Source organism: Accipiter gentilis, chromosome 17 (assembly GCF_929443795.1).
Source record: "Accipiter gentilis chromosome 17, bAccGen1.1, whole genome shotgun sequence".
NCBI lineage: Eukaryota > Metazoa > Chordata > Aves > Accipitriformes > Accipitridae > Astur > Astur gentilis.
In genome coordinates, this window is record NC_064896.1 from 5,756,745 (window position 1) to 5,778,142 (window position 21,398).

Here is a 21,398-nt window from a genome sequence, read left to right on the forward strand (position 1 = left end):
CCCGTGGCACCTGGGTGTCCTGTTGTCACCTAGGCTGGTGGAGCTCCATCTCCTGGGTACCTCTGGGGCTCCTTTTTCCATCTCTATCCCCACCAGCTCCAACGTTGCTTTAGTTTTTATAAAACCTTGCAGGAGCGCAGACTGAACATGTGGCTTGAGTGTCCCCATCAAGAGGGGCCACCTGTGCTGGTGGAGACCTCAAATCCCAGACTGTCCCAACACGTTGGCTGTTGGGGTTCACCCCCTATTTCTTCCAGGCTGGTGTAGGAGATCTGTCCTCCTCTATCAACCCCGTAGCCCGTATCCGACACCAGTACTTGTGGGATGCTGGAGGGGAAGGCTGCATCCCTCCCTGGGACACTGGCTGGTTGTAGGGGGACAAATCCCTGACTCCGGTCTCGGGATTCTGCCCAGGATCTTCGCTGTGGGCTTGCTGGGGAGGGATCCTGGCTAGGCTGTGAGGATGGGATCCGAGCCCATCCTGAGCTTGGCTCTAGCCCCAGCATCCCAGGTGGGTTTTTGGGCTGTGGCGGGATTTTTGCAGCACCACCAATGCTTGTGTCCCTTGGCAGCGAAAGCACCTCATTTCTCCCGCCTGGGCGATGTGGAGGTCAACGCGGGACAGAATGCCACCTTCCAGTGTGTGGCTGCTGGCAAGGCCGCAGAGGCCGAGCGGTTCCTCATGCAGGTGAGCAACGGCAGTGGTGAAACCAGCATCTCCACCGTCAACCCTGTGCATCGCTTCTGCAACACCTCCATGCCTCCCCGTTAGGAGAAAACCCCTCTGGGCAGGGGGGAGAAGGGCAGTCCCCCCTCCTTTTAAGCAAACATCATCTGGGGATGCGTTTGGTGGCTCTGGATGTCACACCATGCCTCCTGGTGACGTCTTGTCTCTCCCCGTGGAGCAGAGGCAGAGCGGCGAGGTGGTCCCCGCCGCCTCTGTGAAGCACATCAGCCACCGGCGCTTCCTGGCCACCTTCCAGCTGGATGAGGTGTCCAAGGAGGAGCAGGACCTCTACCGCTGCGTCACCCAGTCCAGCCGCGGCTCGGGCGTCTCCAACTTCGCCGAGCTCATTGTGAAAGGTGGGTGACTTGCTCTTACCTGCCAGGTTTCTGGGTCACGGATGGGCTATTTCTACTCCGCTGTTTGCAGAGGAAGAGGAAGGTGGGATGCTCGGTGCGGTGAGATTGCAGTTTCTTGCTGTGAATGAGTGGCTACGTGCGGATGGTTCAGCACAAAACCAGGAAACTACCTTTCTCAGTGGCCTTAGATCATTTCGTTTTGATTGCAGTAGGTGGGAATTAATTAATTGGGATGAAACTGTGCAGCACCACGCTGGGCAGTGTATCTTATAAAGATAATTAAGGTTTGATCAGATGAAACCCTGTTGCAGTGGTTAAAGCCTTGCTAATAGCTATGGAGGGCATATGCACAGGCCGAAGTTTAAAGACTGGATGGTGCCCTCCCATACTTAGGTGGCAGTCCCTACATCCTCTGGGCGGGGGGTCCAAGTTTGTCCCGTGCCCTGCAGCGCGAAGGTGGTGGGTTTGTTTGGGAAGAGATGTTGTGAATGTCTTGACTGTAGCTAGTAAAAAATAAAATTATGGTACCTTTGGTTGTGCCAATGTTGGACTTGCTCCAGGGTTGGCGATGCTGTGGAGCTGCTTCTGGAGGGGGATGTTCCACCTGCCCCCTCTGCTGTTTTCCAGAGCCCCCCACACCCATCGCACCCCCCCAGCTGCTCCGGGCCGGTTCCACCTACCTCATCATCCAGCTCAACACCAACTCCATCATCGGCGACGGCCCCATCGTGCGCAAGGAGATCGAGTACCGCATGACCTCGGGGCCCTGGTCGGAGGTCCACGCCGTCAACATGCAGACCTACAAGCTCTGGCACTTGGATCCGGACACGGAGTACGAGATCAGTGTCCTGCTCACCCGGCCCGGTGAGGGGGGCACTGGCAAACCAGGGCCACCCCTCATCAGCCGCACCAAGTGCGCAGGTGGGTCCCGCAGTTCATCCCGGCCATCCCAGCTGGCCGAGGGCAAGGTCCCCTGCCACTATGAGCCCTGGGCAGGGAGCACGGCTTGGGCTGGATGGGTGCTGAGGTCATTTGCTGGTGCGGTCCAGGAGCTTGAAGCATTGGTCTTCCAAGGGATCTGCCTTTAATTGACTTTTTAGTGGTTTTATGCAGCATCTTGGGAGGGAGCGCTAATTAAATTAAATGTTGTGATCGTAGCCACAGGGTAGCAGGGTGCATGGGTGAGGCTGGATCCTGAGCCAACGCAATCAGCCTGTCGATCCAGCAATGTCCATCCAGCCTGAAAATGCCCTGACGGACAGTGGGTTTTTGCTGATCAGTCAGGAGCAGCCAGGCGCGACCTCGGTGCAGGAAAGCACGGCAATGGGATGCACAGAGTTAGCAGCTGCCACACGGCTGGTTTCTGTCCCTGGAGCCAGGCAAACACCGGCAAGAGACGACTGCTCCTCCTCCGCCGTGGCTTGGGGCTGCATCCAGCTCAGGGCATCCCCAAATCTCAGGACCCCTGCCCCTGAGGATGAGCCCCTTGGCTGTCCCTAGCAAGATTCCCATCTCGTTCCCTCCTCGTAGGTTATTCCCAGTGCATGGTTTTGAGCAGTCGGTGCCTCTAAAAATATCTCATCTAAAACTGCATTAATCCTCCGTCACACCGGAGGGGTAATGGCTTTGGCTGGGGGGGTCGGCTGCCTTCCCACGCGTGGCAATGACCTGGGGATAATTCAGGGTAACCCCATCCCTGCCGAAGCCCCCTCGGGGTGTCCCCAGGGAAGGGGGGAGCTGGGGTTTCTCTTTGCCAAAATGCCCACGGTGCAACCGTGCTGCCGGTCAGGGGAGTCATGGGGGAAGACTTCTCTGGTGCCGTGGGGCTGCAGGGGAGCCTGTTTCCCTTGGGGGAGTCTGACCCCACATCCCTACGGGGGTGACCCGGGTTGGGGGACGTCCCCAGCTGTGTTGGGACTGGGACCGGGGACTGGCGGCGGCATTTCAGACGCTCCATGGCAACCGCCTTCCTGATGCTGGCATTTAACTGCTGGTAATTGAGCAAAGTCGAAGGCAGCGAGGCGGCGTGATGGAGGCACAGGATTGTCACGCTGTGTTCACCCTGAGAACCGGCACTGCCGTGATGCTGGGCTGGGACCCTGCACAAGAAAAACCCCAACCCAACAAAAGTGGAGGTCCGTGCTGCTGAGCTGGGAGTGAGCCGGGATCATCGTCCCACAGACAGGGACCAGTGGGCGCATCCTCCTTAGATGCAGCAGGAGCGGAGCAGGACACGGCTGCAGCCCCAGGGCTGTGGGGCATCCCCAGTGGCTTTGCCCGTGGCTGCGGAGAGCCCCACAAGCGGGGTTGGCCTTGGAGATGGGTGCGCTCTGGTGTGTGTGGGGAGCAGCTGGTGCTGGCGTAGGGGTGGAGAGGGAGATGCAAACCCCAACTCAGGTCTCAGTGAGGGGCTGGCAGTGGGTTTGAATCCCAAATTAATTTTCAGAGGTGCTGCAAGAAAGCCCAGGTTTACATATTTCCTTAAAGCTGATGATGGGTGCTGTTTCACACTCTTGGTGCCCTGTATTTAACTTCCTATTTGTATTGGGTTCAGGCTCCCCAAGCTCTTCCCATGTGTCATAACGATGTATTTTTCTCCCTGACTTCCCCTGGGTCATGGTGGGTTTACAGGTGGTGACACAGCTGCCCTTCCTCCACCCAAAAGCCGGCTGGAGTTGCATCCTCAGAACCTTACCAGCCTGTCTGCCCAGCGTGGTGTCTTCCATGCTTTGTAGGATCTGACCTGGGAGGGGATCCTGGAAACCCCTTCGGAGCATTTAAATACACTGGAATAAAAAGAAGAGGGGAATGTTGAAGCCTGGCACCACGTGGTGCTGCCTGGGGAAGTGGGGGGGGGGGGCTCGTGGAGGCCCTGGGGGAAAGAGTGAGGAGAGGTCCCTGTGCTCTTAGCCACCCAGTGGGAGTGATGGCAGTGGGCATCGGGGCTGAGGTTGGGTGAGTTTTGGCAAAGCTGGATGCAGCAATAGGTTAAAGCTGGGGTCCCTGCAGCATGGGGCTATGTACCTGTGGCCATGCTTACCCCCTCCAAAATCAGCTGGGGTTTTGCCAGGGTCCTGCGAGGGCGTTGGGACCTGCAGGAGCATCTGCTGAGGTTGCAAAAGCCTCTTGCAACCCTGAGCTGCTCCAACTCCTCTGCCGTGCAAATCCCAGGGGAATCACCTGGGGGCTCAGCTCTGGGACAGGATGGGCAAAGACCCTCCTTCCCACCACCCTTAAGTATGGAAAGGAATTTATGGCCATTAAGCCAAACCACCTGTGTGCATGTGCTGTCTGCAAAGGAGCTCGGCTCAGTTAAATCTGACTTCTCCTGTTCAGGCCAATTAGAGCTAATTAAACTCTTTCCAGGTGATGGCACTTGGTCTTTGTCCTTTCAAGAGCCTGACACAGGCTCCATGAAAATCCGAGGACTCCCATTGCACAGGCATATTTATCTGGTTGGTTGGGGCTGCTCCTGGCGTGGATGCTGCCGGTGCCCACTGTGGCTCTGCGCTAGCCGGGGCAGCGGGGTTGGTACCCGGCTTCACCTCCGCAGGGGCAGATGAGCCAATGGGGGGCTGTTGTCCCTGCAGCGTTGGTGGCTTTGAGACCCAGTGATGTCCCCAGCCCTGTCTGCAGGGCAGCAGCATCCTGAGCTGGTCCCAGTTTTGGGGTCAGGGTTGCCCTCCGCGCTCTCCTGTCGTGTTCCTGCGCTGTAAAAGGGCTTTCCCTGATAATGCACGTAAACCCACGAGACGTTTTGCTTCATCACTCACTGTCCCCATCTCTCTTCCCCCACAGAGCCCATGAGGGCCCCCAAAGGCCTGGCTTTCTCTGAAATCCAGTCCAGACAGCTGACGTTGCAATGGGAGCCGCTGGGTTATAACCTGACTCGTTGTCACACCTACACCGTCTCGCTCTGCTACCGCTATTTTGTGGGCACTGGCCACAACCAAACCTTCCGGGAGTGCGTGAAGATGGAGCGTAACACCAACCGCTACACCATCAAAAACCTGCTGCCCTACAAGAACATCCATGTCAAGCTCATCCTCTCCAACCCCGAGGGTCGCAAGGAAGGCAAGGAGGTGATATTCCAGACGGATGAGGATGGTGAGTCCTCTCAGGGAGGTGCATTGTCCCCAAAAATAGGACTCTGTGGCTGGTGAGCTGCCAGGGTGTTTCCCGTGGCACGGTGCACATCCCTGGCTCTTGGCCAGGGGTATGATGGGAATATCTCCTGTGGCCCTCATGCTAACTGGGAGGTGAAAAGGCTTTTGTAGCCCCAGGGCTGTAGAAGGGGAGGCGAGAGAAAGGGGCAGTGGTGGTGGCTGGGGAAGGGAAATGCTGGGAGTGGCTTGGGGGGTGGAGAGGACTGGATGGGGATGTCACTGCAGAAACGCTGCCCTTGTCCTTTGAGTGAAGCGTTTCAGCCATGCCCAGTCTGGCGGAGGGTGCGAGAGTTGGCTGATGCCTGGCTTGTCCCAGCATGAGTTGTCCTCACTCATCCTTTAGTGTGGAACGAAAGCCTAACAGCGATAATAATAACAATTAAAGCAGTTAACGCTTTATACTTAGGTAGCATCTTTTATCTGCTTGGTCACTGATTAATTTGGCATTGCTACGTTTCTGGGAGAGTGCTGTTAACCAGAGCCTGGTGCAGCTTTGCTCGGCTTCCCCAATGCTCTTCCCTGATGAAGTTTGCTCTTAGGTGGGTTCATGTTGTGCAAACGAGCTCTGTGGATGAGTGTGTGTTGACAAGGGGTGTCTGGCCCTGGTTATTTGCCAGGAACACTGCTCCTGAACAGCTGAGCTGTTTCTCTTCTCCCTGTCCTGGCTGTGTCCCAGGGTTGGGTCCCTGACACTGGCACCCGAGTGGGGCTGACATCCTCAGCTCCAGGACTCCTGGGTTTGGCATCTCTTACTCCTGCCCAGCCCTTCCCTGAGGATGTCCTGGAGCTGCAGCCACCAGACAGGTCTCCCAGGTCTGGCCTTACCCTGCACTGCGGTCCCTGGCTGCAGCTCTCTGTCAGCAGAGTGCTTGGGTCATTTTGGGCTCTGGAGACCCCGTGAACATGGCAGGAGGTACAGGGCAGAGCTGGCTCCGTGTCTCCAGTGCCACCCATCAGTGATGGGCCACATCCAGGGCTGGCAGTGCCCGCTAACGACTCCCTTTGCTCGTGCCATCCTCTTTGCTGCCCCATCAGCATCTCCTCTGCATGCTGTGACAACTTGGCTGCCTTCAAGGACCACTGGGCAGCCCCCAAAAGCTGCCACTCTGATGGCTGTTCTTGCCGCCAGTGGGGTGAGGGGGTCTCATCCTGGTCCGCGGAGGGCAGCAGTGGTGGGGGCTTGCGTGGGGTGCAAGGAGCTGCTGCGCCCCGGGGTGGGTGCTGAGTGTGGCCAGAGCATCCTTAGCTCTCGCCGAGTCACCAGCACTGTTAAGCAAGAATGTAATTAATCTCCAAAGCACTTTTTAGCATCAAGAATCAGCAATTATGGTGGAAGAATTGATAATTGTAGAGGATCTGGCTAGCTCCAGACCCCCTGGATGACCCCTGAGTAGAAGCCTGCTGTGAAACCCCTCTGCATTGCATGGGAGTCACCTTACTTTGGGACCCACCAAAATGTGTGGCTTTTGTGTGTGTGTTGCTCATTGCTCCCATTTCCCAGGCTGGAAAGCAAAACCTGTGGAGCTGGAGCAGAGCCGGGAGGGTTTCTGGGTCCTATTTTCATCTCTAAAGCATAAATTTGGCACCTTTCTCTGCACATCAGCACTTTCAGGATCCCCAACCCTGAGCCTGCCTGACCGGGGGCACCCAGCTTCATGCTCTTGATGGTTTATTTTCTGGCTATAATTGCTTCAGCTGTTCTCACTGTGCTGTGACTGCTCCAGCTGTTTTCTTATTGAATATTAATACAGGAGCTCCAGATGTCTTTTTGCTATACTGTAATCACTCCAGCTGCTTTCCCCTATGGCTTGATTAACGGGGGCTTGTGGCTTCCCTCTTGGATTGAACTTGGGGCAGCGTATACATTCAGTCTCGGGTGGGATTGATGGATATCCACCTATGGATATATTGCAGATATTACACACAGGCTTGGCCCAGGATCTTTCTGCTTGCTTGGGAGGTAATGACGATTTGAGCTTCTAGAAGTGGGTGACAAGCACCTGCCTGTGCAGTTAAGCCACGGTGGGGAAGGCTTGTTAATAATAGGACCCTTGATTGTGCTTTATTTTGGCAGGAGGCCAGCTTTGGTTGCAGCATCCACTGGTGTGGTGCTGGGCCTTGTCTGGTGGGGAGCCTTGGTGTGGGCTGCAAAGCTGCAACCCCTCATCCCTAGTGGTAAACGCTGGTTTTGGGCTGGAAAACCCTTTTCTGGGGCATTACTAACTGGGCCAAACCAAGGGTGTTGCTCACAAGCATCCCCCTTGGACCCTGGGCGAAGTCCTGCTGGCTCCTGGGTGCGTGGGCAGGACACGGAAAGAAGAGGGTGCTGGATCTATAGGTTGCCCAGTTGGCGTTTAAGTGCCCCATGTAGATCCAGAGGAGGTCAGGAAGGTGTTGGTGACCCACGGCTGGAGATTTTGGTCTATGCCTGCACAAAATGATGAGACTCGATCCCAGGTGTCTGTAGAAATATCATTGCAGTGTGTTGGTGCTGCGGGGAGGAGTGTGCGGGGAGCCAGTTCTCTCCCTTGCAGGCAGGGTGCATGCACTGCCAGCCAGAATAAATATATACATGCATAAATAAATATATATGATGTCTATGGATGGCAGAAGGGAATACGCACACCTGGGAGCCATTGTGTGCTTCTGCTGGTCTCAAACTGGTGCACGCACAAGCGTGTGGTGCCCATACCTGTATATATAAAAACATATAGGCTATATATATAAAAATATCTGTAGAGATACACACATTCTTGCCCTAAAGGTTTCCATAATTCCCGTGAATTTAATAAGTGCCTTGTGTACACATGTAGGACATGGCGCCTCTGATTAAATTAACTTGTAAATCAAGTGGAAATTGTGTATTTGCATGGTGGGAAGCGCACGGAAGGCGATCCCTCTCTCTCAGCCCCGTAATTAGATCAGAACAAAAGCTGCAAAAAAGAAAAACAGAGGGGAAGGGCTGATGTCCCTCTGCAACGAGAGGGTGCGTGTTTTGGGTGCTCAAGCCTGCAGCGGAGGATGCTGCTGGTGAGTCATGGTCTTTGCTGAGCCATTGCCTCTCCTGTTGTCCCTGCTAACTCCTTGGGTCAAGAAATCCATGGTAAAGAAACGAATATTGATCCCGGTGCTGTCGATCGCTGTTATTGTTTGCGGTTATTATTTTTGTTGGTGTTAATTAGAGGGGAAGGCTGGGGCATGTCAAGCTTGCCTGCAGATGAGGGAAGCTCGCCGAGGGGAGTGCCGGCAATGTCTCCTGAGGATGCTGGTGGCTCCAGGGTGGGGATTTGGGTTCTATGGGAAAATGGAATTTTATTTCTTTTTTCTTCCCTTGCACTGGTGAACTCAGGCGAGCTCTGCTGGTAATGGTGTGCGGGAGCTTGCTGCTGTGCTGTCAGAAACTGGGTGCAATGCCAGAAACAGTACCTGTGGGGTTTGTGCCATGGCATGGGGACCCCCTGCCCCATGGCAAAGTGTCACCAGTGTGCACAGGAGTGCAGTGGGAGCATTGTTGCCTTGGGGAGCATCTCCCTGGGGAGCCACCAGCCTCATCTGGTGGCACGCACTGGAGCTGGATGATGTGGCAGAGGGGACGCGGTGGCTTGGTTGTGGGGGAGAGCTGCTGCAGCCGTCTGGAGGGGTTTCCCGGAGGATTTCTCCTTCCAGCTGCGTTTCTTGCCTCATCCGAGCACGTCCCCTTTCCTTCCCCAGTGCCCGGCGGCATCGCCTCGGAGTCCCTCACCTTCACTCCGCTGGAGGACATGATATTTCTGAAGTGGGAGGAACCGGTGGAGCCCAACGGCCTCATCACACAGTACGAGGTAGGTCCTGGCCGGCTGCGGCACCCCCAGGGCACCCACGGGGACACAGGTGGGTCCTGTCTGGGAGGGGGGGGGGGGCAGCGGGAGGGATCTGGGGCAACTGCTGCTTTCGGTCATGGGGATTAAGGGTGGCTGCAGCGTTACTTCTGCCCCCGAGCCCTTCGTTTGGAGCGCAGATCCAGCCTGCGTTCATCCTCCTGCTAGCAGGGTCTGTCCCTGCTGGGCAGTCCTGCTTTTGGGGTCACTGGTATTACTCAGCAACAGCTTTTCCGATAAACCTCTGCTTTTGATTTACCCCAAAAAGCATCTGCCTTCCAGACTGCCCCCATGACCATCTGCTCCTCTGAATTCTTATCCCTTTAAACCCTTCGCTGCCTGGATCCGGGGTCTCTCTCCTCTCCCGTGGCTGCTGGTGATGCTCTGCCCTCTCCCTGTAGATCAGCTACCAGAGCATCGAGTCCTCTGACCCAGCAGTCAACGTGCCGGGCCCGCGGCGCACCGTCTCCAAACTACGCAACGAGACCTACCACGTCTTCTCCAACCTCCACCCCGGCACCACCTACCTCTTCTCGGTCCGGGCCCGCACCGGCAAGGGTTTTGGCCAGACGGCACTCACCGAGATCACCACCAACATCTCTGGTAGGTTCTCTTGGGCTCCACAGTTGGTGCTGGGGCTTCTCCTCTGCACAGATATGTGATGGCAATGCCAGAGTCTCTGGTGCGCTCCTGTGGATTTTGGTGACTGGATGCTGCTATCGAAGGATGCAGTTGGTGGTGGCAGCTGTGCTGTGAGCCCCCCAAACCCATCAGCTGGGCTGAGTGTGGGTCTCTGGCTGGGGAGTCCAGCCAGCCTGGCACACTGGTGCTGTCTAAGCTATCAGCGTACAAGTGGGGGTTTAACTGGGCTTCGTTAATAAGCGTTGTGGTACTTGGGGCTGTTTGCTTGTGTCCGTGGCATCACTATTAGCTGCAGCAAATGGGCTGAGATAAGCCCTAATGGGGGCACTGAAACTGCAAAGCAGCGCGAGCTGGACCCCAGTGGCTGCTGGTGATGGCTTTGGGACCACAGGGATGCTCTGGGAACGATGGGGATCCCCCACCTTTGTCTGGGGGTGCTGCTGGGCTGGCTTGGGCATGCTGCCTGGCTGGGATGCTCACGCTGTGCCGTCAGTTCAGAGCAGTGCTGTCCCCTGGGTGCATCTGGAGGCTGGAGTGTTTGGGTCCCGCCGAGGTTGGATCCTGCTCCCATCTCCTCCCCTCTGCCAAACCAGCGTTGATAACCCCCCCGTCGGCGCACACCCAAGGGTCCTCTCCCAGCTATAACGCTTGTTCAAGACCTTGAGGTGTTTTCTTTATTTGGAATAATTCACATTACACCATTCAGTGACGCCTTGCCATGGGCAAGGCTGCACTTGCCTCAGTTTCCCCATCTGAGCAGGGGGCAGCCCCGGTGCATCCCTGGGGACCAGGACTCACCCCTGCCCGCTCTCTCCTGCTCCCTTTGCAGCTCCTACCTTCGACTACGGGGACATGCCGTCGCCGCTGAGCGAGTCGGAGAGCACCATCACGGTGCTGCTGCGGCCGGCGCAAGGCAGAGGGGCTCCCATCAGGTAGGTTGGGGCTGCGTGAGGGTGAGACCCCCACAAAGGGGCTGACACAGCATGGATGGTGGAGACAAGCACCAAGGGAAGGGCAGGACCATCCTTTTTACAAAGCTAACCTATGCCTTGTCCTTACCAGCACCTACCAGGTCATTGTAGAAGAAGACCGCCCCAAGAAGCTCAAGAGGGAGCTGGGTGGGCAGGAGTGCTTCCCAGTGCCGCTCACCTTTGATGATGCTGTGTCCCGTGGTTCTGTACACTACTTTGGGGCCGAGCTGCCCGCCAGCAGCCTCACTGAAGCCAAACCCTTCACTGTGGGGGACAACCAGACCTACAGTGGCTACTGGAACCCACCGCTGGAGCCCAAGAAGGCGTATCTCATCTACTTCCAAGCCATGAGCAACCTCAAAGGGGTGAGTAGCTGTGGGACCCCAACTGGTGGGGTGTCTGGGGTCCTGGTTGGACCATGCAGGAGCCCAGCTGGGGTCTAGGTGGGGGTCAGAAAAAAATGGGACTTGTTTTAGATCCCCCTCCCTTGGGCCCCAGCTCTGGGCTCACCCCCAGTGTCCTTCCCGCGGGGAGCTGGTGCTCCGGGCCGCCCTTACAGCACATCGGGATCACGGATGGGTATCCTCCTTCCTCCCAGCACCCCTGGGCTGTGCTTGTCCCCCTCTGGGTGCTGATGCCAGGGGTGGAGGAACCCAACCTCCACCACCCACTGCAGTACCGGCCAGGACCCCAATCAGCACCAGTGCAGGGGAGACCACCTTCCTGGGGCTAATCCTGGGCTAATTTGGGCAGCAAGAGCTGTGTGCGTGTTACTGGGACCCACTGCCGACACAGCGGTTGCTGTAGAGAGCTCCTGGGCAGCTGCCAAGTTCCTGGGCTGCCTTTTCTCTGCCTGCTGCTGCCTGTTCTCTCTGCAAAGCCTTAATAGTCCCACTCTGGCAGCAATCCTTGCATCCCCCCGGGCTGATTTCCTTCAAGTCACCAGCGGGACCACCAGGACCCCCTGGGGATGCTTCTTGGCTTCACCTCCTCCAACAACTCCCATCCAACCTGGGGGAGGATGAGCTGTGAAAGCGAAGCAGAAGCACTGCGGCAGCATCCTCATCCTGCACCGCTCCATCTTGCTGGAAGGGTGCTGGTTTTTGAATCCTTTCTTTCTCTCCTGGATCGTTCACACCTCACTGGGTTGTAATTAGAGCTGAGATGGACAGGGAGGATCTCAGCTCTGGCTTGCTTGGGCGCTGCTGGATAATAACTGGTAGCTGACGCTGTTTTATAGCCTTCCTGCTGGGAGGCAATGGATTTGTCCTGGCTGCTGTCAGACGTCACGAAAAAGCTGGATCCCAGCTTGGTTTTTGTGGTTTTTGTGCCAGATGGAGCAAGAAGCAGGAGAAACAAGAGCTGGTGGCCTCGGGGAGAGTGGTGTCAGAACCGGCCCTGCCCTGGGCACGCTGTGTGGGCAGGTCTCGGTCCAAGGGCGGATGGAGTGACGTTGCCAGCACTGGTGTCCTGAGGGGCTGGAGGATGCTTGGGGAGGAAGGCAATCCTGCCAAAATGGTGCTTTTTCTTTTGCAACAGAAATTGGATGCATAGAAAGATGGAATATTTTAGCTGAATTCATCCCTAAAGATGCGAATGCTAAAACTGTTGGAGACCTGAGCTGGAAGCCCTCATGGCAACCTTGGGAGCACATGCAGAGCACCGGGGCTGGGGCTTGAAAACTTTCTTTGATGAAAAACCCCCCATGAAGCTCTGAATGATGACCTGGGAGTGTTTTAGCTGTTGCTGGTGATGTGCTGGTGATCTGCAGCTCGGCTGGGTCCCTCTTTCAATGATCCTGAGCTTTGCTGTTGCCTCTGTGCCAGGAGTGATGGCCTCGGCTAAACTTGGGCATGCTGGTTTAGGGGATGCTGGGGACAGATCATTCAGCAGCAGCTCTTGGTGTGTGTGTCCCCAGGAGCTCCTTTGGCTTAGCAGCAGGTGCTGCAGCACAAATCACCTGCAAAATCCCTCCATTTGTGGGTCAAAGCACCAACAGGGACCAGCCTTGTGTCCTCCCAGCCTCGCTCAGAGTGGGAGCGGGGAGCGGAGCTGCTGGTATGCTCATCCGACACTGACTCCCCTTTTTTTCCTCCGTAGGAAACCCGGCTGAACTGTGTCCGGATCGCTCGCAAAGGTGAGTGAGCCCTCCCTTTCCCAGCCGGCGTGATCCCGCCGAGGCTGCGGACCCAAACCTGCGGCTGCTCCGGCGGTCAGGGCCGTGCTGGTGGGTGTTGTTACCAGCACTGGTGGCGGTCGGGGTGCGTGCGATGGTTTTTTTACAGCCCCATCCTGTGCTCTTGTTGCCCGCTTTTTGGTGGTGCCTGGGTTTTTCCCTTGGTTGAGTTTTTCCTCTTAATGCTGGTATCGTGGTGGTGGTGGGAGGCTGGAGTCTGTGGTGCTGGATGCTGAATCCAGGGATGGACAAGCTTACATTGGGCGTGACGAAAAGTGGCACAAAGGGACTGTCTCACCCCACGGGAACCGAGAGGGGGACTCGCCCATGCTCATAGTGTGGCACTGCAGAGCCCTGTAACGTCTCGGTGGAATAAAATGTGTTAAAGGAGCAATGTGCATCCCATGGGACGAATCCCAGCGTTCTCCTGTCTGATGTTGCCAACCCCTCTGGAGCTGAGCCTTGACCCTTCCTGCCTGTCCTTGTCCCCTGGCAGCTGCCTGCAAAGAGAGCAAGCGTCCCCTCGAGGTGTCGCAGCACTCGGAGGAGATGGGCCTGATCCTGGGGATCTGTGCTGGAGGGCTCATCGTTCTGATTATCCTCCTGGGAGCCATCATCATCGTCATTCGGAAAGGGTAAGGAGACCCGGTGTCGTGGCTGGTGCCTACATCCATCCCCTCCTCCCAGCTCAGCCCTTCTCTACCACCCCAGCACTAACTGGGAGGTGGTGATAGTGCTGGGCAGACTCCAAACCCTCCCTCAGGCTGTGCCGCCATGTGCTCATGCATCCCACCGGGCACAGTGCCCTCCTTGCTCTGTGACACCAGGCATGTCAGGAGGCACTGGGGACCAAGGACCGAAGTCCTGGGGACATCTCTTTGCCCTCAGGGCTCTGGACCCTTGTTCCACTGTCCCTCTCCCCCATGTTTTTCAGTCTTTTGTCTCTTTTTCTCTGCATTGATGGAAATGCTTCTGGCCAGGATCAGGCTCGGAGGAGCCCTGGGCAGGCGCTGAGCCCGGTTGTCCCCATCCCGTGAGCTCTCCCCCTGGTAACAGTAGCTGGGGGATGCCGGGGCATGCAGCCCTGCACCCCTCCAGCCCAAAATTAGAAACTTAATCTGCACTGAGATATTGTCTCTGGGCTTCCCTGCTGCCTTGGCCAGTCCGGGGCTGGATCCATCCAAGTGAGTGTTGCTGTTTGGGGTCTGGCTGTGCTGCTACCCTGCCATTGGGGTGGATTAGGGATGGGGCTGTGTACAGTTACCTTGCATCGAGCTGGCGTTCCTGGAGATGGGGAGGAGGGGAAGGCATTTTCGCTATCGCCCCTCTGCTGAGCCCCCCTGAGATGGCAGGTGCGTGCCCAGCACCCAGGGGGAGCAGAGCCCCAGGGGTGCTCAGTTCTGGGGCGATGGCTGGAAAAAAAACTCCATCCATGGCTGTTGCCTGGAAAGCAGTGTGGTGTGTCATGTTGAAATACCCAGGCAGACTCTGGCTCTTGTCCTGGGCTCTGGTTTCTCGAGATCATTGGGAGGGCAGCATCCCCCCTTCTTCTGGAGCAGGGCAGGGGGCTGCCCATGGCTGCCCATCCTGAGATGCCGGTGCTTAGACCATCCTGCATCCTTCTGGGCTTGTTTTAATGGGCAACCACTGAGCTTGTGACGAAATGTGAGTAATTCTTGGCTGAGAGCCTTCAGCTGGCTCTGAGTTATTAAAATTTGGGTGCATGAGGGAGGGGAGGTTTTTCCAGGGCTGGTGGTCCCTGGGGACCCCCAAACTGCTCTCCCACCCGCACCGGGGTCCCTGCTTTCTGGTAGGCCGAGCGCAGCCGGCGTGGATGCAGCCATGGCCATCACGGTGAGGTGGGAGGGAGGAGCGCGAGGGCTTTTCGGGACACTCATCCCCGGGAGCACTGGGGCTGTTGGCTGCTGCTTTTCGCTTGGGTGCAGCTCCCTGGAAAGCGGCTTCTTACTGTATGGGGCTCGAGGCGGGCGCCGAGCCGGGGGGGGGGCCTCTCAAAGCAGGAGAGAAAGGGCAGCAATTAAACGCCTTCCCCGTGCAGGGCTCGGGATGATGGGAGGAAAGTACGTTAACAGCCAGGAGGGAGAGAAAAATAGCAGGGCACAACCTCAGCCCATGTAAATCTGCAAAGCTCTTTATGGCTTCGTTTGCCCTGAAAAGATTCTTGCTGATTTACACCAGCTAGAAAAGCAAGGCTGTTGTATTCCTGTACGCTATGAGGGGCGCAGGACTGGCTCGTGGCTCCCTGCCTGCTGTTGCTCTGGGCTGATGCACGTGCATACAGCATCGGATCTGTCCTTGATGGAACAAATGTCGGCAGTGTCGATGTGTTTTCGGGAGTGATGCTGTGGGTAGGAAGCCACGAGTGCAGCTGCTGTATTGCCAGTGCTGCGGGGCAGGAGGAGGAGGAGGAGCAGCTTTGCTTCAGCATCCTGGGGTGAACCTGTTGAAGGACAAACCAGGGCCACAAATCAGACCCGGTGCTGACTGCCCTGAATTTGGGGCTGTTGGAAAGCTGGGACAAGTTCATAAATCTCCTCTGGAGTGTTTTGCTGTTGGAAAAACACTGATGTGGTGGAATGGGAATGTACACCCGGAATATACTCGCCCCTAATAAACAGCGAGCTGGAAGCGCAACGTCCCAAGCCCATCTCTCCCGCAGGGGTTGCCCAGCCCCTAACTGGCTCCCTGGGGGATGCCCTACATTTTGGACACATTTGCTCTTCAGTCTTAAAAATAGTGGAATAACCCCTTGGACAAGGGTACTATGAACACCCTGCCACCAGTGTGGGAATTATAGTCACCCTGCGAGCCGGTGCTTGGGCTCTGCTGTTGGGATGCTGGCTTCTGTCTGGAGTAAATAACCTACAGATGCAGAAGGGGAGCCAGGTTTCTTTACAGTGCATTTAATTTTCCGGCAGCTGAGTTGCCCCGTAACCCCCCTTCCCTATGCTGGAGAAAAGCTGCTTATGCAATTTCTGCCATTCTCTTTGTTTGCACGCTTGCCAGGAGGAACTACTATTCTTATTCCTATTACCCGTAAGTAATTGTCATTCTCTCTCTCCTTTGCCCTTCGTTCCGGCTGCCCCCCTTGCCCTGCTGCTCCAACAAGTCCTTTTCTCTGCTGAGTACATTTTAAGGGCCTCTTTGGCTCGGGGAAAATAATGCTGCCGAGCTCGTTAGAGACTGAAAGCAGCATAAAGGGGGAAGGGTCAGCGACTCCAGGTTGAATTCTGAATTTTGGCAGCGTCTTGCAGTGTCCCGGCCCCACCAAGATGCCGACATGGGCTCAGATCTCCTGTGCATCCTTCCCTGGTTTAATCCCTGCTCTGGCTTCTTGGGAGCCTGATACTGCTGCTCAAAAGCACTCAATCAGTTTTTTTTCCCTAAATGTCTCAAATCTGGGGTGTGAGGTTCTGTTCCAGTGAGAGCTCCTGGACTTTCCCCGCATCTTTGTTAGGTGCCTAATGGGGATCTTGCACGGGGGTAGAAAAAGCCTCCTCAGTGGGCGCTGAGCACATGTGCAGTCGGGGTCCAGCCCATCCCTTGGGATGGATTTGGCCCCTTGGGATGGTTTTAGAATAATAGAATGTTTTCGGTTGGAAGGGACCTTTAAAGGTCATCTAGTCCAACCCCCCTACCATGAGCAGGGACATCTCCAACTCAGTTGCTCAGAGCCCTGTCCAATCTGACCTTGAATGTTTCCAGGGATGGGGGATCTAGCACCTCTCTGGGCACCCTGTTCCAGTGTCTCACCACCCTCGTCGTAAAAAATGTCTTCCCTATATCTAGTCTAAATCTCCCCTCCTCTAGTTTAAAACCATTACCCCTTGTCCTGTAGCTACAGGCCCTATGAAAGAGTCTATCCCCATCTGTTGTATAAGTCCCCTTTAAGTGCTGAAAAGCAGCAATAAGGTCTCCCTGGAGCCTTCTCTTCTCCAGACTGAACAAGCCCAACTCTCTCAGCCTTTTCTCACAGAAGTGCTCCAGCTCTCTGATCATTTTTGTGGTCTCCTCTGGACCCACTCCAACAGGTCCTTGTCCTTCTAGTTCTTGCAACACAGTGATGCACTTGGTGTGTTGGATGGTCCATGTTGCAGTGGAGTGGTGTGGGGTGATGGGTGGGTAATGCCTGGAGAAACAGGGCTGGGGGAGAGTTGGGGCTCTCCTGTGCAATGCCAGCTGGCCGGGGAAAGCCTTCACTTGCACAAGGAGCACTCCCGGCTGTTCCAGCCATTGGGCATTTTGGGGAGTGGAGAGGAGGGGGCATTGAGGATGAGCAGCTGGAGTTGCTGCAGCCAGCGAGGGTTGATCCTTGTGGGGCTGTGACTGGCTTCGAGCATGAGAAGACCAAAGCGTGCTGACTGCTGGTGGAAATATCTGTCCTGCTCCCTGGTAGCTTTGGGGGAATCTTATGGCACTGTTGGGTCAGCTCTGCTTGTGTGCGCTTCTTCCCCCTCCTCCCCTTTGCCTCCCCCTACAGAAAACCTGTCAACATGACCAAAGCGACCATTAACTACCGTCATGAGAAGACGCACATGATGAGTGCCATCGACAGGAGTTTCACCGACCAGAGCACACTGCAGGAGGACGAGCGCCTGGGGCTCTCCTTCATGGACACCCACAACTACAGCAACCGAGGTAAGGATGGGGAACCACAGCATCCTCCCCACTCCAATCCAGCAGCAACAAGGGTCCCCAATAATCCCTTAATATCCTGGAAATAGCTGAAATATTTATCTAAGGCTCAGTAGCGGGTATTGCATCTATTTTAGCCCGGTGTGTGTGGCACGTTGTGGGCTTTTCCTTGCCCTGTGCAAACCTCCAAGGGCATCGATCTAATTGGTGTCTGTAGTAGCTTTTATTATCATCCAGGCTTTGCTGAAGGAAAAACACTTGTGGGTGGCTTGAGCTGGGTTTCTGCATCAAAACCTCTTGAAGCAGAGATCTGAGTGTGTGGCTGGGAGGGTTGAGGCCATTTGTGGGCTCACACACTGGCTGCAGCCCCCCAAAGCTGTGTGAACCCCAACTCTTCCCTTACGCTGAGGTTGAAAGCTTTGCACCAGCCTTCACCCAGCACACCCGGCATGGCTCTGCTCCATGGTGTTCTGCATTACCCTGGGCTTCGAAGGGTTAAAGAGCTACTGCGTTCACATCAGAGGGAGACTGATAATTTAACACCCACTGGAGTATGCATCTCCGTGCTGATTTAGTTGTAAAATAACTCGTTGGATGCCCCAGTTTCAACCATATGCTAATAACATCTGTTACAGTAACTTCAAGATGCTGCTTACACACGGCTCTTCTCCACCGGCTGCGGGATTAATACGCTTCCTGGCATTGTCTCACGGATAATAGAACCCCAGAGGGCAAACTTTCCCTCCTCTTAATACATCTAGCTAGGTGTATTATTTTTTGGTTACTGTCCTCACAAAGCTCAAAGGCTGGTGGGTCTCTGAGTGGGCTAAACTGGGGCTGCTGGTCCTTGGTTTCTTTAGGGAAGGGGGCTCTGGGGCCGGATCCTGCTCCCACCTGCTTGCTTGCTCTGCTGCTGGCTGCTCCTCATTCCTCTGCTTGGTAGAGGGTGGAGGAGGAGATGTGAGGAGCTCGGGCTGTCTGGCACAGCTGGGGACAACTGTGGCCACCCCCTGCCTACAAGCATCGTTAATTAATGAAGGTAGATGAACAGGCTGCTCCATGACTAGCTGGGGGCTGTTCCCCACCATGCCTCAGTTTCCTTTGCATTTAAAAAAAAGTCATTAATCCTTCTCACAGAAACCCGAGCAGGTCCTCAGCGTGTGGCTGTGCGGAGCTGTTGGCACCTCGCAAACGCCTGCAATTAATTTCTCATTAAACCCAGTGGCCAGCACGCCTCTCAGCTGTGCCACGGGGTGTAATGTGGCCCTCCTCTGTTGTACCGTTGGTTCAACCACATGTTGGCAGCCTGAAAGGGAGATGGTTCTGCTTGCAAAAAGGTTGGAGCATCGTCTCCTTGGGGGCTGCAATGCCCGATGGAGACCCTGCTCTGTGCATGTGCTGCACCCGTGTTGCACACGTATTGCACCCACGCTGCACCTGTGTTGCACGGGCAGCCGGGAAGTGCAGGCAGGGGGTGAGGGGCTGCTCCTTGCATTCGAGCAGACCAAAAAAACAAGCCTGGGAGCTTTGTGAGCGAGACGGCAAGGGTGGTTTTTAGAAATGTTGTTAGGGGATACCGCATCCAGGATGCACTGTCTTGCAAAGCTGCTTCCCAGCAGTGTGTAGATGACGTTCCAGGGTGCTGCAGGATCCGTGCCTGCCGCTGCAGGATCCGTGCCTGCCACATCACTTGGCAGTAGCAGAGAGCATTGGGTTTTGTGCAAACCCAGATTTCAGGATCCAGTGTGGGACCTTGCCCTGACAAATGCAGGCAAGGTCTTAGTCTGGCTCTGCTGGTAATTACACAGCAAAAGCATAAACCAGGTAAATACTGCATAAACTCCCCCATTAAACAGCAGCGAGCTCCATTTGTGTCAGTGCTAGGAATAAGGCACCGGTATCTAGCGGCGAGGGAAATTAACTGTTAAGCTGGGCTGGAGACTTTGGCAATGCGATTTTTTGAGTCAGGACTTTGTGTGAATATTTGGGCACGTAGCTGTTACTTGTCTGCATGGGAGTTAATTGCTCCAATCGATGGGAAATAAGCTCATTAACCCCCTTAAGATCTTGCCCACTGATTTCCAAGAGATCTGCTGTGGTCCTAAAAGGCTGCAAAGGGCATTTTCAGCTTTGCGGTGTAGGAAGAGCTGCAGAGAGCACAGGTTGGGTCTGGACTGCTTGCGGTCCCCAGAGAGAGACCGGCTGCAGCAACAGCATCTCCCGTGGATGTTTCCAGGTGCCCTCTCATCCCTCCGTGGGTGCAAGAAGGTGATGGGGATGCGGTCCAAGGCTTTGCTCCCCTGACAGCCCTGGTTCTCCCTCCCCTTCTGCAGGTGACCAGCGCAGCAGCGTGGTCAATGAGTCCAGCAGCCTGCTGGGGGGCTCCCCCCGCCGCCAGTGCGGCCGCAAAGGGTCCCCGTATCACACTGGGCAGCTCCATCCTGCCGTGCGGGTGGCGGATCTCCTCCAGCATATCAACCAGATGAAGACGGCAGAAGGCTACGGCTTCAAGCAGGAGTATGAGGTGAGAGCATCTTGTGCTGGCGTCGCAGGGAGGGCAGGAGGTAGGATGGACGAGGTGGCATGGGTAGGACCTGCGTGCAAGGAGAAGATGCTCTGGACCTGAACCTGCAATGCTCTGGACAGCAGGAGGGGCGTCCCTGGGTCTGGATCAAACCTCTGGTCCCGACAGCTCAGGATTTAATTGTCATCTTGAACAGCTCCCCAAGATGAGCCAGACCAGCTCTGCCGCCATCCTGCACCTCTCTTGTCTGCAGTGCGTCCTCCCACCTTTCCCGCAGGGGCTGGGAATGCTTCTCCCTTTCTCAGGTCCTCCTGGGCATGACGCTGTCGTGTTCTTCTGCTCTCCGTGCTTGGCCTGTGATAAGCATGGACAAGCAAATCCTCTACAATCTGGCAGTTCCCAAGACCATGGAACCCTAGGGAGAGGAGGCTGGAAAGGGTGATCCCAAGGGGAGGGAAGTCCTCCCCCAAGGGTCGTTGGCCGCATCGTGCCCATCCCACCTCGTTGGGCTGGAGTGTTTGTAACGGAGCGCACTATTCCACACGCCTCTGCTGCAATGCACCCAGTGGGGTTAATTTCCCGACGACTTGGTGTCCCACAGGTCTGGCGATTGAAATTTCCCAGTGAAATTACTGTTTAATGCTTAGTTGTTTCAAGTGCGGGAGTGGGTCCCCCCCCCCCCCGTCCCCCCCCCTTTCATGTATTGGACAAACCAGGGCTTGCTATAATCATTAGTGCTCCTTGAAAAGCTGCTGTATGTTCTTGGAACTAGTCATTTGAAAGCACTCAGATATTATGGGAGGGGAGAAAACATGTAATTTCCTTCCACTTTCCTCCTCTTACGCCAATCTATGAATGTTACTGTTATTACACACAAACCTATTCTGTGCTGGGGAGAGAAAGGGACTAGGGAGTTTTAGAAAAAAACCCGCAACCAACCCTGGAAAAAAAACAGGCAGTCTATAATTTGCTGGAAAATGGGGCATTTTGTGGATGAAACAGAAGTGTGTAGCTGACAGAGCGTGCTATGGAGGTGGAGCTGGGGCTGTAAGACCCAGGTGTTGGGGTGGAGGGACCAACCTGCCTGCCCTGCTCCCTAGTGAGGTTGTGGGGCTGGGGGGGACCCCACAGACCTGCCCTCGGGTCGTGATGGCCATCCTTCCCTTACAGAGTTTCTTTGAAGGCTGGGATGCTTCGAAGAAGAAAGACAAGACCAAAGGGAGACAGGATCACGTGTCAACGTGTAAGTGCCTTTACCAAAGGCTTAGACACCCGGAACAGCTTGAAAAACCTTTTAAAGGGCTTTGGGGGCTTTTTTGGTAG

The 21,398-nt window shown here is 55.7% G+C and overlaps 1 protein-coding gene across 4 annotated transcripts in view; it reads left to right on the plus strand.

The window, feature by feature from the left end:
* Positions 1-21,398, plus strand: part of PTPRU (protein tyrosine phosphatase receptor type U) — a 76,379-nt gene that overhangs the window by 25,675 nt on the left and 29,306 nt on the right. For 2 of the 4 annotated variants that reach the window (XM_049819722.1, XM_049819724.1), the window contains exons 5-18: positions 573-688; positions 909-1,083; positions 1,711-2,004; positions 4,882-5,190; positions 8,961-9,070; positions 9,508-9,709; positions 10,578-10,680; positions 10,811-11,084; positions 12,820-12,856; positions 13,392-13,530; positions 15,923-15,952; positions 17,397-17,554; positions 19,885-20,075; positions 21,246-21,318. In XM_049819722.1, coding sequence (XP_049675679.1) covers positions 573-688; positions 909-1,083; positions 1,711-2,004; positions 4,882-5,190; positions 8,961-9,070; positions 9,508-9,709; positions 10,578-10,680; positions 10,811-11,084; positions 12,820-12,856; positions 13,392-13,530; positions 15,923-15,952; positions 17,397-17,554; positions 19,885-20,075; positions 21,246-21,318 — 2,211 coding nt within the window. The remainder of the gene's footprint in view (positions 1-572; positions 689-908; positions 1,084-1,710; positions 2,005-4,881; positions 5,191-8,960; positions 9,071-9,507; positions 9,710-10,577; positions 10,681-10,810; positions 11,085-12,819; positions 12,857-13,391; positions 13,531-15,922; positions 15,953-17,396; positions 17,555-19,884; positions 20,076-21,245; positions 21,319-21,398) is intronic. The other 2 variants (XM_049819725.1, XM_049819726.1) reach the window with 1 other exon arrangement.